The sequence below is a fragment of the Dermacentor andersoni genome, chromosome 7 (genome assembly GCF_023375885.2).
Source record: "Dermacentor andersoni chromosome 7, qqDerAnde1_hic_scaffold, whole genome shotgun sequence".
NCBI lineage: Eukaryota > Metazoa > Arthropoda > Arachnida > Ixodida > Ixodidae > Dermacentor > Dermacentor andersoni.
Window position 1 is genome coordinate 99,496,338 of NC_092820.1, and position 16,406 is coordinate 99,512,743.

The window sequence follows — 16,406 nt, forward strand, 5'->3', positions numbered from 1 at the left end:
AAAGGGAAAGCAGCTACAGTGCAGAAGTCTTAAATTTAGTGCTCATCACACTACGCGTGCGTCACGAACAATATTCTTATGGATACCTTTATAGTTTAGTATAGCTGCACTCGGGATGCCGCTGTGCTTTGCCTCAATGCCGCTTAGCAGCATTTTTAATGTGCCATGCGTGGCGGTTCCATTTATCTCACATATCTTCATTCGTGATTTCTGACAGCAATGCCAAGCACTTACCCCACATAATTTCTTAGAATCGTAATGACATCTATTCTGTCTTACAGATTTGCATCACCACAGGTAAGAATACCCTAGAAGTGATGTTGCAGAAGAAATCACCAATTACGTTTAAATTTTGTAACTATTGTTTCTTTAAATAATCCACAACAATCGTTTGTGTCCCAAATATGCATTCTTCCTGCTCTAGTGTTAGAAATTATTGCTTCGCCACAATTAAATAACTGATCCGGCTGTAGGCTGTAGACCAATATCAACAGCTTCGAATTTCGTGCAGTGTGGTGGAATTATTCAGCCATAAATAATACTGCACTCCTAAACACCTGCACTCATATTACATTCCTTGACGATTCATGCCGTTTTCATTATTTTTCTCAAATTTTACCATGCGCCTCGTCCGTCACTTCAGATGGCCCTCAGTATTACTGCTTATGTGAGCGAGGTTGCTGACCGCCACTTGACATGTGTAGAATCAACAAACGCACAGCTTAGACAGCATCAAATGTGCTAGACATAAGACTCCTAAGTCGCAAGTATTGTTTATGCAGAGCATACAATAGACACAAAAAGAAGCAAGGCAGCAGCGCCGAGAGCACGTATAAGTAGCAAAGTGCATCGTAGTCATTCAAACAAACTGCGAAATAACAACATTCTTTTATATTGTCTTTTTTTTTATTGCATTCGCAACATTACAGAGGTGTCACTGAGAAACGGCTTCTGATTGTGTCTAATATAAAGAGATCTCGTTACCTGGCGGGCAAGCTCACCTCCTTTCTTCCTCCGAACTCGGCTACCAGAAAGCACCCACCGTGGTTGCTTAGTGGCTATGGTGTTGGGCTGCTAAGCACGACGTCGCGGGATCGACATCCGGCCACGGTGGCCGCATTTAGATGGTGTCGAAATGCGAAAACATACGCGTGCTGAGATTTAAATGCGCGTTAAAGAACCCCTGGTGGTCCAAATTCCCGGTTTCCCCACTATGACGTGCTTCATCATCACATAGTGGTTCTAAGAAGGAAGACCCCTAATTAATATTTCGAACCAGAAACCAAAGGCTCAAAGCCACAAAGTGGGCAATGTGCTGATTTATGCGCTTCTGTTCTATTTTCGATAGGTTGTGGTCGTGGTGCACCGCGGCAATAGTACAGTTCCTTCGATAGGTTTGCCAACCTTACACTCGCCACGATAGCTCTACGGTGATGCAATTTGTGGTGGCATTGAGAGCATGAAAAAAAGACGAGCCACCGTGCACATTTGTTCCATGAGCAGTGTGCTGCCGATGAAGTACCGTTCCCGACCATAAAAAGTGCAATATGTCTTCTTTAACAACTACTTCAGTATCTAAAATGAACAGCATTACCATTCGATTTAAACGCCTTGTGATGCGCAGGTTAGAAGGTCTCGACAGACACGCGGTGCACTTTGTTGCTAAGGCGACGAAGCCAAATGGACGCACGCTCGTGCTTCACTAAATTACGCGTAATGGAAGTTGGATAAAGCATGTGTGCTGTGCAAACGCTGTCGCCCAAGTTAGGCAGTCAACGTATTCGGGTTCTGCCGCATTTATTTTCCACAGTACATTAGACAATAAGCAACAAGAATCTCGACGCACCCGCAATCTTATCAGACGTGCATCTTTTGCTCAAGACTTGTCGATGACCTAAGAGAAACTACGAATGCCTAGGCGCGCCTCATGCCGACCGACAACTAAATATCCCTATTTATCTAGGGAGAAGAAACAACGACCCAGCAATGCGCGGCAGTATAATGTAGGATTATTGAAAGCGCCACATCGCCTAAATAGCTCGCCAAGGGCAAAACTCATGAGACACACTTTTGAGACCAGGTGGTTTACAATGCCGCAGTTGACCCAGATTTTTAGCTATCGTGACATGTGACGTGGCGTCGTAAACGCCCAGGTATTAGTGCGTCCAGAAGGATAGAAACAAGCGGCCTTTTTTCTACGTCGTTCCAGCTTACTCCAACCACGCTCATTTTTGTGGCGCCATTGCGCATCGTATAGAGCCTGCGCATAGCTGGTCAAGAAACTTCTAGCAAGTTTCGGGCACGATTTTGTAAAACGTGTCACACAATTTATTGTAGTAGCAATGAAAACAATTTTGTGTTAAATTTAACAGAAATGTGCTATTTAATCAAAGTTTAGAACCACTCTGAAACCATTCAATAAATGTCTCGATCTTTGTGACATCGCCACCATCACGGGATTTCATGTTCTCCAGTGACCTACCCGCCGTGGTTGGTCAGTGGCTATGGTGTTGGGCTGGTGAGCACGAGATTGCGGGATCGAATCCCGGCCACGGCGGCCGCATTTCGATGGGGGCGCGCATGCGAAAACACCAGTGTACTTAGATTTAAGTGCACGTTAAAGAACCCCAGGTGGCCGAAATTTACGGAGTTCTCCACTACGGCGTACCTCATAATGAGAAAGTGGTTTTCATACGTAAGACCCCATAATATTTTTCTCTAGTGACCTCAAACAGTGCTCCATGAAGCTCAGCTTACGATCGCCTACTCTAACGATGACTATCGATTAATCATCACTGCATACAATAACTGCAGTAATGAAAGTACCAAATGTCTTACGTTGTAGCAATAACTTTGCAAAAACTTTTGTCTCCGTAAGGGCACTTGCCGGGTGGTTTTAATGACACCGTCTGTTACAAAAGCTGATTACATTAAAATTGAACCGTAATGTGCAATGGCTTCCTTCTTTTGTAGGAAGACAATATTTCGACCTCCGAGTGATGAATTCCTCCGTTGAAGCTGGACCTCACGTGGACTGCAGAAGGGAGTTCTGTCGGCTGAGAAAGCGTGGAACAGTTCTTTATAAGCCAGTTTGTCAGAGAAGACTTAGACCCTATAATTGAATTACCTTTACGAATATTTGAGTGCAGCGTTGAAAACCAAGCCTTCAATGTGCGAGCATGCTAACTGTTCTTGGCACTGATACGTTTAAATAAAAAAAAGAACCGAAGCGCAGCGTAATGCCACTGGGGTTAGTAATAGTTCGTGGCAGCGCTTTCCTATAATGAAAGATCGCATCCACAGCCGATGCAATTAGCTGCTGCCTGTGAAAAAATTTACCTTATGACGAGGGACGCGGTAAAGTGAGTACTCCCATGAACTTTGACGAATCTGTTCGATTTGCTTCTTGCCAGGCAAAGTTGGTCGGGCCCGGTAAGCAGGGCCCATGCCGGAGATAGCAAATGGCTAAATTAGGTGCTACAGAGACGGCAAACTGGGCCGGTTCTGCCAACAGTGATTTCCGTTGTCGCGTGGGTCGCATAGAACGCACGGTGGCTCTCTCCCCGTCTTTCCATTTGGCCTGGTAGGCAAGTAATCTAGCCGTCCCCCTCCTACTTTGAGCTATATTGTATTGGTTGGTCACACCAGACAGAGACTGGCACTACTACCCCCTTTCCCGTAGGCTGTATTTCTTCTGCATCGAAATTTCCCCACACATACATTTCGTCACTGCAGCGTTTTGCTACTTCAAGCGTCAAAACCTCCTGCCAGACAAAGACATTATGGTCTTTGTAACTGTGCTAAAGGAACTAGAAAGTGAGCCTAACGTTTGCTAACAAAGCGAACTAGAGTAAAGTTTTCCTTCCTTCCTTAAAATTATGAGACGGCTTGACATCGTGTCTCGAAACCGTTAGTCTCCGGACTCGAACATTTCAACCTCCGATCGATGCTGGTTCTTCGAAAGCAACGTACACCTTCTAACAGGCCCTCAATATCGCAAATTCTTCACAACATGTCAATGTGGGCCAGCATTGCAACAACTGCGAGTCACCCCTATCAAATCCACAGTGAAATCATGTTAATCTACACCCTGAAGAAGCACTCTCCACTAATTAGTTTTCGCTGTTACAAGCATCACCCCTGTACAGCGCGATGCGTGGAGTGCCCCTGGTGTATTCGGTACATTTGATACTGCCCTGTTATATACGGTACATATACTTTTATTCAGTGAATCGCCAATTCAGACCATCGCAAACGTTTTGCCACATTTGGGGTGCTATAACGTAAAACTGTTCCAAGCTTTTCTATTACAATTCTGCAAACAGCCCTCAGCGATTAGTCACACTTTTTGGACCACCCCCGCTTCACCTGCCTGTCACGCGACGTCACGAAAAGCGCAATAGCTCCCCTTGTGACATGATGTGTACACACTGATTATGCATGATTTTACCTAACAACATAAAAATAGCTATTTCAGATTCGGCGCCTTTTCGCCATTAGCCCTCGGCTATTGGTCAAACGTTCTCGGCCTGCACCCACTTCACCTGCACGTCACACGACGTCACAAAACCGCAAAACCTCACCGCGTCAAAGTGACGTTTACGAGTTAAAGATGCATTCATATGCCTAACAAAATTGAATTGTGTTCTGAATAGCCGCAGGCTGCCCCGTTCCGAAAGGAATAAAAGATGGCTGCCGCCGATCGCTCAGGCACTGGCTACTCGCACCTGCCGGAGAGCATGGGTTTATTTGGGTATAATAAATCTTTTTGCGTGGCCGTGTAATGTTTTCGAGCACTGTCGGCGCGTTTACATCCTCGTTCTCCGAATTCTTCTTTGCTAAGGATTCATTTTGGCGTCATTGTGAAGCTCCCGTTCATGACACCGCGATTTTCGACCAGCCACCGCAAGCTAAGTAAGGGAAAGCGGATCAATCCCAGACGCTGGTACCATCCTCTTCATGCGGTTATCGATTTTCAGTGCACTGGCTCGCCCATCGTATCCCTCTCCGCCTGAGCGTGCTCCTCGTCTCTTGTCAGCCAATTAGACAAGACAAACCGCTCAGTGTAGGCAATGTTATTCGTTTTTCAAGCAAACAAAAGTGACTTGCTATGAACGACGAGAGCGTTTGATTGGTCTGTTCAGACAACCCGGCGGGTGTCCTCCCAATGCTTATGTCGGCAGTTACGCAAATTTAACGTTAGGAGGTTGGAATAAAAACGTATTGGAATAGTTTTACGTTATAGGGCCCTTGGAATCTCGAAAGAAATCGTCATCAACAGCACCTCATTTGGTGTCTTTTAGTTGAATAAATCTAGCAATGTAAATTGCGCTTTTTCACCCCACCCGTATCGCTTCTCGTATCTCCCAGTTCCGCCAGATTTTCGGTTCCTTTTTTCCGTTCCAACGAACATGTTGTTTCTCTTTCTGTATTTTTGTCGTTATTACACTTAGAAGCTCACCATATTCCCACTCTTGGCCATTTGCTAAGTTCTTCCTCAACTCTAGTGATTATATTTGCTATTTATTCAGCGTTAAAATTTGGACTGGCCATATTGTGCTCCTTGCTCTCTTTCCCAACTACATATCCCATTTTCAAAATGATGCGTTTATGGTCCCTCCCTATGCTGCTGTACCCTTCCTCATTAATGACCATTTCTCTCAACTTATCATGAATTCCATCTGTCATCAGACAGTAATCAATGGTCGAGTGCTAGTTTCCTACTTCCCACGTGATCTGCCCTTCACACTTAGGCCCTGTATTCATGATAAGGAGGTTATGTTGCTCACAAAGGTCTAGCATTGACTTCCCGTTGTTGTCGGTATAGCCATCTAAATCCTGTATGTGGGCATTCATGTCACCTACTAGGACAATTTCAGCACCATTCCCGAAACCCTTAATATCAGCACTTATGCAATCCACTAACTCTTTATTCTTTTTTGTGCAATTATTTCCGATCCACAAATACGTAACGCCCAGCCAAGCTTTTTTCCCACTCGTTGTACCTGATAACCAAAATTTCTCTTGACATTTTGAATTTACTCTTTTCTATTTGGCTGCCTGATGGATGAGCATTCCGACTCCCCCTCCCTTTCTTTCCGGCTTAGTTCTGTTGCACCCTTCCCAAACATAATTCTCAATCACTGGCGGCCCTTCTGAGTCTCTAAGGTGCGTTTCTGTAACCGCATACAACCCTATTTGTTCTCTATTTAACTGCTCCTCAATCTCTGCCCACTTTTCCTTTCTTCTGCCGCCCTGCAAGTTTATCTTGCCTATTGCATGGCGAGCTTTCTTTCTTGCTTTCCTCCTTTTTCTGTTATCGACGGCGATGCTCTTCTGAGGTTTCCCTAGGGGACCACCTTCATTACTATCTACTCTCGCCTCCTGAGCACCCGCGGGCCCCCTAAAAATGCTACAGCGCGACCACCAGTGGCCTGCAAACTTCTCTGGCCAGCCTGTAATTGAAGTTGATCCTGCCTCGTTTAAAACCACAACACCTTCTCACTTCCCTGTTTCTTCGACAACCTCGAAGCCTTTCTTACGGCTCATTTTCCACATGGCCTCATTAGCAGCCACTACGGCTCTTTGTACGTGACTGTCACGTACAGGCCCCTCCGGCACCGTGCACACCACGATCTGCACCTGAAGGTATAGCTAGCTGACACAATCAGACCCTTTCTTTTTAATATAAAATGCTTCCAGCTGTTGAAGCGTTTTATATTAAAAAGAAAGGGTCTGATTGTGTCAGCGATACATCTATCGTATTATATTCCGCAGAAATGTGCTTCACCCAAAGTATGTTATCATGACCATGTTGCTCTGTCACACCTTGGCTCCCTGTGCATGAGCGGAAGTTGTATTTTCTTCTATACGTTTGTTCAGGCTGTCATTAAGCAGTTGGTAGTTTGGCGCTTCACTGACTCCCTTTCTTCTGTCCCTTTTCAAGAAATGTATTTTTCGCCACAAAGTATACCTAGCAAATCGTCTACCCGCTCTTTGCCAAGCGCTGGGCAAGTCCTGTCCCTTTCCTGTTTAGGACGTCGCTTAGACCACCTGCTACTATGACAAGGTTGCGCACGTAGGAATTTTCCGCGAGCTTTTCTTTTGCTCATTTAATGTCCCTACCGCCACTCTTTTATCGCCTTTCACCCCGGCCACAATAGCTTTTGAGCACCTAGCCAGGTTTCAGTCGCCGGCGATAATCACCCTTTCACCATTTCCTACCTCTCCCTGCTTCCCTTTCTCCTTTTCCGCGTTATTCGGATCGACAAGGAGTACTGTCCCCTGGGCTCCTGCTTTTTCCGCGTGGCGGCCTCAAGGTAGGTGCAGCTCCTTCCAGCTAACCCTTCATCACGCTGCACGCATTCCACGTACTTTGCTGACACTCCTTGTCCTTCCGCATCGGGGGTCTGCGTTCCATTGTGACGCACATTCTCGTTCACAATGGCGGCCCTGTTCAGCTTTTTCTCGACTGCTTCAAGTCTCTTTTCAAGTACCTTTCATGGATCACGCTCACTCAGAAGACACTCAGGGCCGGTGTCACGGAGAGCGAAGCGACGTTTCTACGCGGAGAGCTCCCCCTTTATGGTTAAGACGAGGCACTGCGTGTCGGGTACCACAGCGGGAACTTGCGCGATAACAAAAAGGCTGCACTCCAACATTTCGCCAATAAATTGCATGCGCTACATGAGGCAAAAAGTGACGTGAAGCGCACGCCACACTTTGAACAAACAGGCAAGGAAATAAAGAAAGTCGCACGAAACCGCCGCCTTCAAGTGAGCACCGCCATTCCACACGATATAATAGCTGGGTTGCACAGGCCAGCTAATTACTTACCTCTGAATTACTGGTTCGTAGGGGTCACTAAAGACGAAGTAATAAATCATAAAACGAAAAAAAATTATTTGAATCAATATTTGATGTTTAATGGCGCAAGGGCCAGGTGTGATCACAGAGCGTCATGCTAAGGTTAATGAGTTCGCAGTGGACTGATGGTTTCTGTGATCTTAATGTGCCGTCGCTCTAAGGGGGCCTAAAAAAGTTTATTCAAATTCCATAAAATGTACGAGTAATAAAATTATGGGAATGACTATTGACGTGTACTATGAACATTAGGATGCGTTGAGAAAGAATGATGCAATATATAAAATACCTGAGATGCTAAAATTGCCTAGAGCACTAGAGCCTCACTAGAGCCCTTGAAACCCAAGGGCCCAGAGGCATGTGCTATACAAAGAATCTATCCTAGCGATATCCTCTGGAAGGAGGATGCGCTACGAAATGAATGGGCTTGTAACATGTAGCACAGCATCTTTCAAGAAAGCGAGGACTTCTTTGGTCTGAAAAAGCGATTCTTCACCAAGAAACATAACCGGATGCAGGGGAACGCAATGGCGGTATGCAAGAGGAATATTTGGAGGACGCTTAAGCTTCGCCTTCAAGAGTGGAACGCGATAGCGTTGTCGCACCCCGTTCACACCGCCTACTCAATCGCGCTACGCCATCCAAACGTCGCGATCGGCACAGATAGCCGGGCCCCGACGCGCCATGAAGGCGGACGCGATCATGGGGCTAGTGGCGCGCCACGTGTCGGGGCAGCACCGTATATTGCGAGGAGGGGGTCTTCTGTGTTTGCCGCAAGACGGCTCTGCGTGTGCGCAGAGCGCAGAAGAAATGTAGCGGAAACGTACTTCGCTATTCGTGAAACTGCGACTTCTGTAAGTTACATGGCCATAATTACCGATATATACCGCAGTAGAACTTTCTACGGCACGTTTCTAGGGCAACACCGCATTCACTAGAGGCGATTTTGTCCCGTTCTGAAGGAGCGAACTCGTGGCTGTGTGGTAGCGTCTCCGCTTCACACTCCGGAGACCCTGGTTCGATTCCCACCAGCCCATCTTGCAAGATGTTTTTTATTTATGAAGTGCCTTCTGGTATTTATCGCTCACGGCCAACGCTGCTGACGCCGACACCGACGACACCGGCTTTCCTGCGACACGAGCTCCTTAACGCTGTCGCGTTAAAATGTTTCCTCCTTTCCCTTTCGGCTTCCCGGCACTCCAGCAAGACATGGAGGACGGTCAGCCTGTCGCCACATCTACCACAGGTTGGAGGCTCGTTACAAGTGAAGAGAAAGTTATGAGTGCCAAATGTGTGTCCTATTCTTAGTCTAGTGAATAGGACGTCTGTTCTTCGTGTTTTCGTTATTAGATACCAGAAACCTAACTTCGGCTTAACTAAGTGAAGCTTATTACTCGTTTCTGCGTCCCACAAGCGTTGCCAGTGGCTTCGCAGTTTCTTAGGAAAGGCTTCATGTCTGTGGCAGGGACTGCAGCAGAACGAGTACCCTGCGATGCCATTAATTTCGTCATGTAGTCGGCAAGCACATTTCCCTCGATTCCTCTATGGCCAGGAACCCAGCATATTACTAGATGACTATGCGATAAATAAATGTTGCATAAGAGTGAGTAAAGTTCATTGAAGACAGAATTTGTGTACTTTTGTAGAGAAATTAGTGCTTTTACAAGGCTTAACGAGTCTATGAATATGATTGCTCTTTCAAGTTTAAGTTTCTTTATGTGTTTTACCGCAGACAGTACTGCATAGGCTTCTGCAGTGAAGATACTTGTTTTGGGGATTTAACACGTGAAATTCAGAAAAAGAGGGACCAAGAGCAGCGTAAGATGCCCCAACATGTGATTTTGACGCGTCTGTGTAGAATTCACAGCAGGAGTACTTGAATTGAAGCTCACGGAAATGCATTGCGATTTCGAGGTCAGGAGCATACTTTGTGACCTCTACAAAGGATATGTCCCAGTCTATCACCTGCCACTCCCAGGGTGGTAATGGCTTATCTGGAGGCATTAGGCGATGTTCGAGAACTGGGACATCCATTTCCGTGCTAAGTTCCCTTGCACGCAGCGAGAAAGGAAGTCTCATAGAGGGTCTATTCCGAAAAAGTGTTGCACACGTCAAGTCGTTAACGGTCGTGAAACACGGATGTTCCTTATTAGAGCGACACTTGAGAAAATACGTTAAGCTGATGTATGTTCTCTGAAAATGGAGTGACCACTCATCTGACTCAACGTATAGACTTATTTAGTGCGCTCGGAGCGGCAGAGTGATATACTACGGAACCATAATCTAATCTTGATCGAACTAGGCTCCTGTAAAGATTCAGTAAACACTGCCTGTCGCTACCCCATGCTGTGTGGGATAGGATTTTAAGTAAGTTCATTGTTTTTAGACATTTTGTTTTAAGACATTTTATATGTGAGATGAAAGTAAGCCTCGAGTCAAGTACTACACCTAGGAACTTGTGTTCGTTGTTCACAGGTATTTGTTGTCCGCCCAGTTCTACGCAAGGATCTGGGACCAGACCTCTCTTTCTTGTGAAGAGAATTTTGGGGGGGGGGTTGATTTTAGATCCATTTTAGTCTGCCCACTTGGACACTTTGTTTAAGCCCTCCGTACCTGTCTTTCACACACTGTAAGGTTGTAGGATTTGAAACCTATCTGTATATCTTCTACGTACACAGAATAAAAAATGGCTGGTGGCAGTGCAGAACGAAGTGTGTTCATCTTAACGGTAAAGAGAGTGCAACTGAGTACTGCTCGCTGGGGTACACCTGTTTCTTGTATAAAAGGTTGCGATAATACGTTGCCAATTTTTACGTGGAAGATACGATTTGACAAATAGCTTTCAATTATGTTCAGCATATTTCTACGGATGCCCATTTCCGACAGGTCTCGCAAGATCCCGTAACGCCATGCCGTGTCATACGCTTTCTCCATGTCGAGGAATATCGATAGGAAAAACTGTTTATGTATAAATGCATGGCGGATATTTCCTTCAATGCGCACAAGATGATCGGTTGTCGACCGCCCTTCTCTGAAGCCACACTGATAAGGATCGAGCATATTCTTGAGCTCAAGGAAATGGATAAGTCTGCGATTTATAATTCTTTTGAAAAACCTTACACGGACAATTTCTTAGAGCTATCGGACGATAACTTGCCGCCAAGGAAGGGTCTTTGCCCAGCTTCAGAACAGGAACTACGATCGCTTCCTTCCATGTAGATGGGATGTATCCCGCAGCCCAAATTGTGTTAACCAGTGCGAGTAGTGTGACTTGTGTGTCAGTATGTAAGTTTCTGATCATGTCATACATGACTCTGTCAGGTCCCGGTGCAGAGCTTTTGCATGTGTTCAAGGCAGCTCTCAACTCGACAATACTAAAAGGCCGGTTATACGGTTCATTCTGTCTGCATTTTCGTATGATTGGCATGCGTTCCTCTATTTCTCTATGTTTAGGGAAGAATTGGGAATAGTGGATTGAGCTCGGCACACGCTCAAAGTGCTCCCCTTGGGTGTCTGCCTGCTCTTCTAAGGTATTTACTTGATCATTCACCAAAGGCAACGTATTTATTTGCGGCCCTTTTAGCTTCCTTACGCCATTCCAAACTTTCACCTCCTGTGTGTAAGAACTGATACCTGAGAGGAAACTCACCCAGCTTTCTCTCCTCGCCTGACGCCGTATGCGCCTTCCCTGTGACTTTATGTGTTTAAATTCAATAAGATTTTCTCCATTCGACGACCTACGAAATATTGCCCATGCCCTATTCTGCCTCTTTCGTGCATTTCTACAGTCATCATTCCACCAGGGAATGCTCTTTAAAATGGTCCCAGTCAGCCGATGCTGATTTAGAAATGAAAATCGGGGAGGGCTGTCATGCTGCGTTATTAATTTTAAAGTTATAGGGAAGTGGTCACTTCCAAATGGATTCTTAATCACATTCCATTCAAGATGAGGCATAAGGGAAGCAGAGCCTATTGCTAGATCTACGGGTGAATATGAATTGTGTTGAAGGCTGTAATATGTTGGTTCCTTCTTATTAAACAGGCAGGCACTAGAGGTGAAAATAACATTTTCAATAAGTCGGCCTCTTGTGTCGCAACGCGCGTCTCCCCACAACGTCTTGTGGGCGTTGAAATCGCCCACAAGTATGTAAGGTTCCGGGAGCTGATTTATGAGGTTATAGTAATCGCAGGGGGAAGGCAGCTGGGGAGGATCAGGTAACAGCAGATTTGTTGAAGGACGGTGGGCAGATTGTTCTAGAAAAACTGGCCACTCTGTATACACAATGCCTCATGACCTCGAGCGTACCGGAATCTTGGAAGAACGCTAACATAATCCTAATCCATAAGAAAGGGGACGCCAAAGACTTGAAAAATTATAGACCGATCAGCTTACTGTCCGTTGCCTACAAAGTATTTACTAAGGTAATTGCAAATAGAATCAGGAACACCTTAGACTTCCGTCAACCAAAGGACCAGGCAGGATTCCGTAAAGGCTACTCAACAATAGATCATATTCACACTATCAATCAGGTGATAGAGAAATGTGCGGAATATAACCAACCACTATATGTAGCTTTCATTGATTATGAGAAAGCGTTTGATTCAGTCGAAACCTCAGCAGTCATGGAGGCATTGCGGAATCAGGGTGTAGACGAGCCGTACGTAAAAATACTGAAAGATATCTATAGCGGCTCCACAGCCACTGTAGTCCTCCATAAAGAAAGCAACAAAATCCCTATAAAGAAAGGCGTCAGGCAGGGAGATACGATCTCTCCAATGCTATTCACAGCATGTTTACAGGAGGTATTCAGAGACCTGGATTGGGAAGAATTGGGGATAAGAGTAAATGGAGAATACCTTAGTAACTTGCGCTTCGCTGATGATATTGCCTTGCTTAGTAACTCAGGGGACCAACTGCAATGCATGCTCACTGACCTGGAGAGGCAGAGCAGAAGGGTGGGACTAAAAATTAATCTGCAGAAAACTAAAGTAATGTTTAACAGTCTCGGAAGGGAACAGCAGTTTACGATAGGTAGCGAGGCACTGGAAGTGGTAAGGGAATACATCTACTTAGGACAGGTAGTGACTGCTGATCCGGATCATGAGAGTGAAATAATCAGAAGAATAAGAATGGGCTGGGGTGCGTTTGGCAGGCATTCTGAGATCATGAACAGCAGGTTGCCATTATCCCTCAAGAGAAAAGTTTATAACAGCTGTGTCTTACCAGTACTCACGTACGGGGCAGAAACCTGGAGGCTTACGAAAAGGGTTCTACTTAAATTGAGGACGACGCAACGGGCTATGGAAAGAAGAATGATAGGTGTAACATTAAGGGATAAGAAAAGAGCAGATTGGGTGAGGGAACAAACGCGCGTTAATGACATCTTAGTTGAAATCAAGAAAAAGAAATGGGCATGGGCAGGACATGTAATGAGGAGGGAAGATAACCGATGGTCATTAAGGGTTACGGACTGGATTCCGAGGGAAGGGAAGCGTAGCAGGGGGCGACAGAAAGTTAGGTGGGCAGATGAGATTAGGAAGTTTGGAGGGTCAACATGGCCACAATTAGCACATGACCGGGGCAATTGGAGAAGTATGGGAGAGGCCTTTGCCCTGCAGTGGGCGTAACCAGGCTGATGATGATGATGATGATGATATGGTACAGACAGTAACCAAATTATTGAAAAGAATGCCTCTAATTGACACTGCCTCGAGGTGCGTCTGTAAGGCTACCTGGCGACAAGCTACGGACTTGTCTGCAAGGATTGCTACACCGCCGGACGAGGTGTTAGCCTCATCATGGTCCTTGCGGAAAATGATGTACTGGCGAAGAAAGTTTGTTTGTGTGCGTTTTAGATGCGTCTCCTAAACACACAGCAACTTTGGATTATCTTTGTGAAGGAGTTCTCTAATGTAATCGAGGTTATGGAGAAGTCCTCTAACATTCCACTGTAGTATTTGTGTATCCGTTATGCTATATGTGTTAGGTGCTGTGTGTTGAAGAGACGGGGATTAGCTCACGGGCGCTTTGCAGGCGCCGTGACGGGAGTTTTTTTCTTTTTTGGAGCGGTTGAGAGAAGCTCCCCTCTCCTTAGGCGCAGGAGGCACCGTCTCTCTTGTGGTTGTGTCCACAGCCTCTTGCGAGGCGCCGGACACGCGCTGGACACGCTTGGTTAGGCGTGAAGGCCTCTGCACGTTGGACGAGGCCTTTGACGCCGCCTGCCCGGAGGTGGATGGCCCCTTCTGCTGGGCTAGCGGAGCAGCGCTAGCTGCAACAGCCGGGAGGGGGGGGGGGGGGGGATGACGTCACTGCCGGCTCACTGTGTGTGGGCCGGACAGCCTCGGAGGCCGTTGTGGCGCTGCCCCCTCAAGCGCCACATCGGCAAAAGTGTTCTCGGGCAGGTAAGATACCCGCCTGCGCGCCTCATTGAAACATATGTTTTCTTTGACTTTGATTGTGACAATTTCTTGTTATTTTTTCCAGGATGGGCATGACCGCGAGTACGCGGTGTGCTCCTCATCCCAGTTTACACAGTGGAGAGCGCTCTCACAAGCTTCAGAGGTGGGTTCGTGGGCACTGCATTTCGCGCTAGTTTGGCGGCCTGGACAGCTCTGAGAACTGTGGCCGAAACGCTGGCATTTGAAACATCAGATCGGATTTGCACGTACGGCCTTACACGGAGCTTGATGTACCCGGCCTCGATTGATTCGGGCACGACACTTGAATTGAAGGTGGGAATGGGGTGTTCGGTCGCAATTTCTTTACCATCCCGCCTCATCTTTATTATTTTCAGATTGACAACATTTTGCTCACTGAAGCCCTCCAAGAGCTCTCCTTCTGTCAGCTGCAGAAAATCATCATGTGAGACAACGCCGCGGGTAGTGTTCATACTGCTGTGCGGAGTCACCGTCACTTGAACGTCCCTAAAGGACACTAGATTGGGTAACTTTTCGAATTGTTTCAGATCATGGAGCTCCAAAAGGAGATCTCCACTTCCCATCCTTGATGCCTTGTAACCTGGACCAAGTGCCTCAGTTAAAGACTTCGAAACTAGAAATGGGGAGATTGTGCGTGCCTGTTAATCTTACTTTTCCGAGTGAATGACGTGAAATTGCGGTAAGTTGGGCCTTTGTCGTCCAAAGAACTGAAATAAATCTTTGGTGCGCCCTCTTTTCTGAGGGCGATCTGGGAGGGGAGGGAAGGAGCTTGCCATAGAATCATGTAATTTTCGGCAATAACGCGCGCCACCCACCTTGGAGCCCTACAAGGGGACGCTACAGGGACTGAAAAACAGGTCCTGCAAACGCCAGCTGTATGTTGTCCCTATAACCAAATATGAGATAACCTAGGTTGGCTATTCAGACAAGGTTAACCCTTGCTGCCTGGAAAATTTGGAAGTAAGCGGAAGGTCGGAGAAGACAGGAAAGATGAAAAGTGAGAGAAAAACGAAGGCTGGAGGGAGAGAGAGATAGGAAAAGGCAAGTACCAATTTCGCCCAGGTAGGTCACGCTTTCCGTTCTATAATTCCCCACCTATTTAGATCGGCCTTGTCCTAGATTGCACAAGACCGGTACACTTCTATTGGTGATATCATGTTACCTTGCTCGACTACACTTTGATCTTAGCCAAAAGGCCGAGAAGACCCACAGCTCACCCGCCTGTGCATGAAGAACCAGAAGAGGACCAACAGCGGGCATTACAATTTCTGACGACGCCAGATGGAATACCAGCCCAGTGGCCGGGTTTCGGTTTGGTCCCTGATATGCCGACAAGGACTTACCGAGAAGCTTTTACGTGGCTATTTCGGACCCTGCAAGATCATCCGACGCATGGGTGCACTCGACGATGAGGTCGTGCCAGATGGCATTTCACTATCACAGCGCCGCTGCTCACGATCTAAAATAGCTTATGCTGTGCGACTTAAGCCATTTTACCAGCGCTAACGAACCTTAGGACTTTGTATAGCTGAGCTTCGGACTTACTTTGGACTTTGTTACATTGGACTTTTTTTGTTGTTTGGTTACTTTTTCTTAGTAAGTGTGCTTTTGTGTTTTTCGTTCTCCTGTTATGTTTGTAGCATCGGGACGATGCTTATTCAGAAGGGGGCACTGACGCGTGTACTTGTAAATCTTTTTCGGGTGACCGCTTTTCACCGTATAACAAATGTTATCAGTGAGCGCGGGACGCACCCGCATGTATTGGAGGTTCCTCGAATGCAATCAATTGTTCTTTCTGCCGTCTGTTGTCACCCAAGCTAGTGTACTCTGCGTGTGGTACGTGATTTCTGTAGAACTTTCTGGAAGAGACGCGTATACCAGCAATTATTCTGGAACGTTTGGTTGCTCACGCATAAAAGCCGACAGAGCTGGACCCGCTGGTCATATTTTCGACAATCGCCGATTGTGTTGGCCGCTGTCGCAGTTCTTTGAGTGGACCCTGCTTTCGAGGGCACAAGTGCGCCCGATAAAACGCTTGTTTCATTATTCTCAGTTTTTCCGCTTTCTTCACCGTCTCTACTACGTGGCAATATTACCACTCACAA

The 16,406-nt window shown here is 46.4% G+C and overlaps 1 protein-coding gene across 9 annotated transcripts in view; it reads left to right on the forward strand.

The window, feature by feature from the left end:
* The window catches only part of LOC126534061 (uncharacterized), a 40,715-nt gene extending 37,486 nt beyond the window's left edge, over window positions 1-3,229 (forward strand). For 8 of the 9 annotated variants that reach the window (XR_008613170.2, XR_008613171.2, XR_008613169.2 and 5 more), the window contains one exon: window positions 2,974-3,229. Coding sequence is in view for 1 of the 9 variants with exons in the window: in XM_055072613.2 (XP_054928588.1) it covers window positions 282-297; window positions 2,974-3,016 (59 nt within the window). In the remaining 8 variants the exon portion in view is untranslated. Of the gene's footprint in view, window positions 1-281; window positions 298-2,973 lie in introns of all 9 variants that reach the window. The other variant, XM_055072613.2, reaches the window with a different exon arrangement.
* The last annotated feature ends 13,177 nt before the right edge of the window (window positions 3,230-16,406 follow it).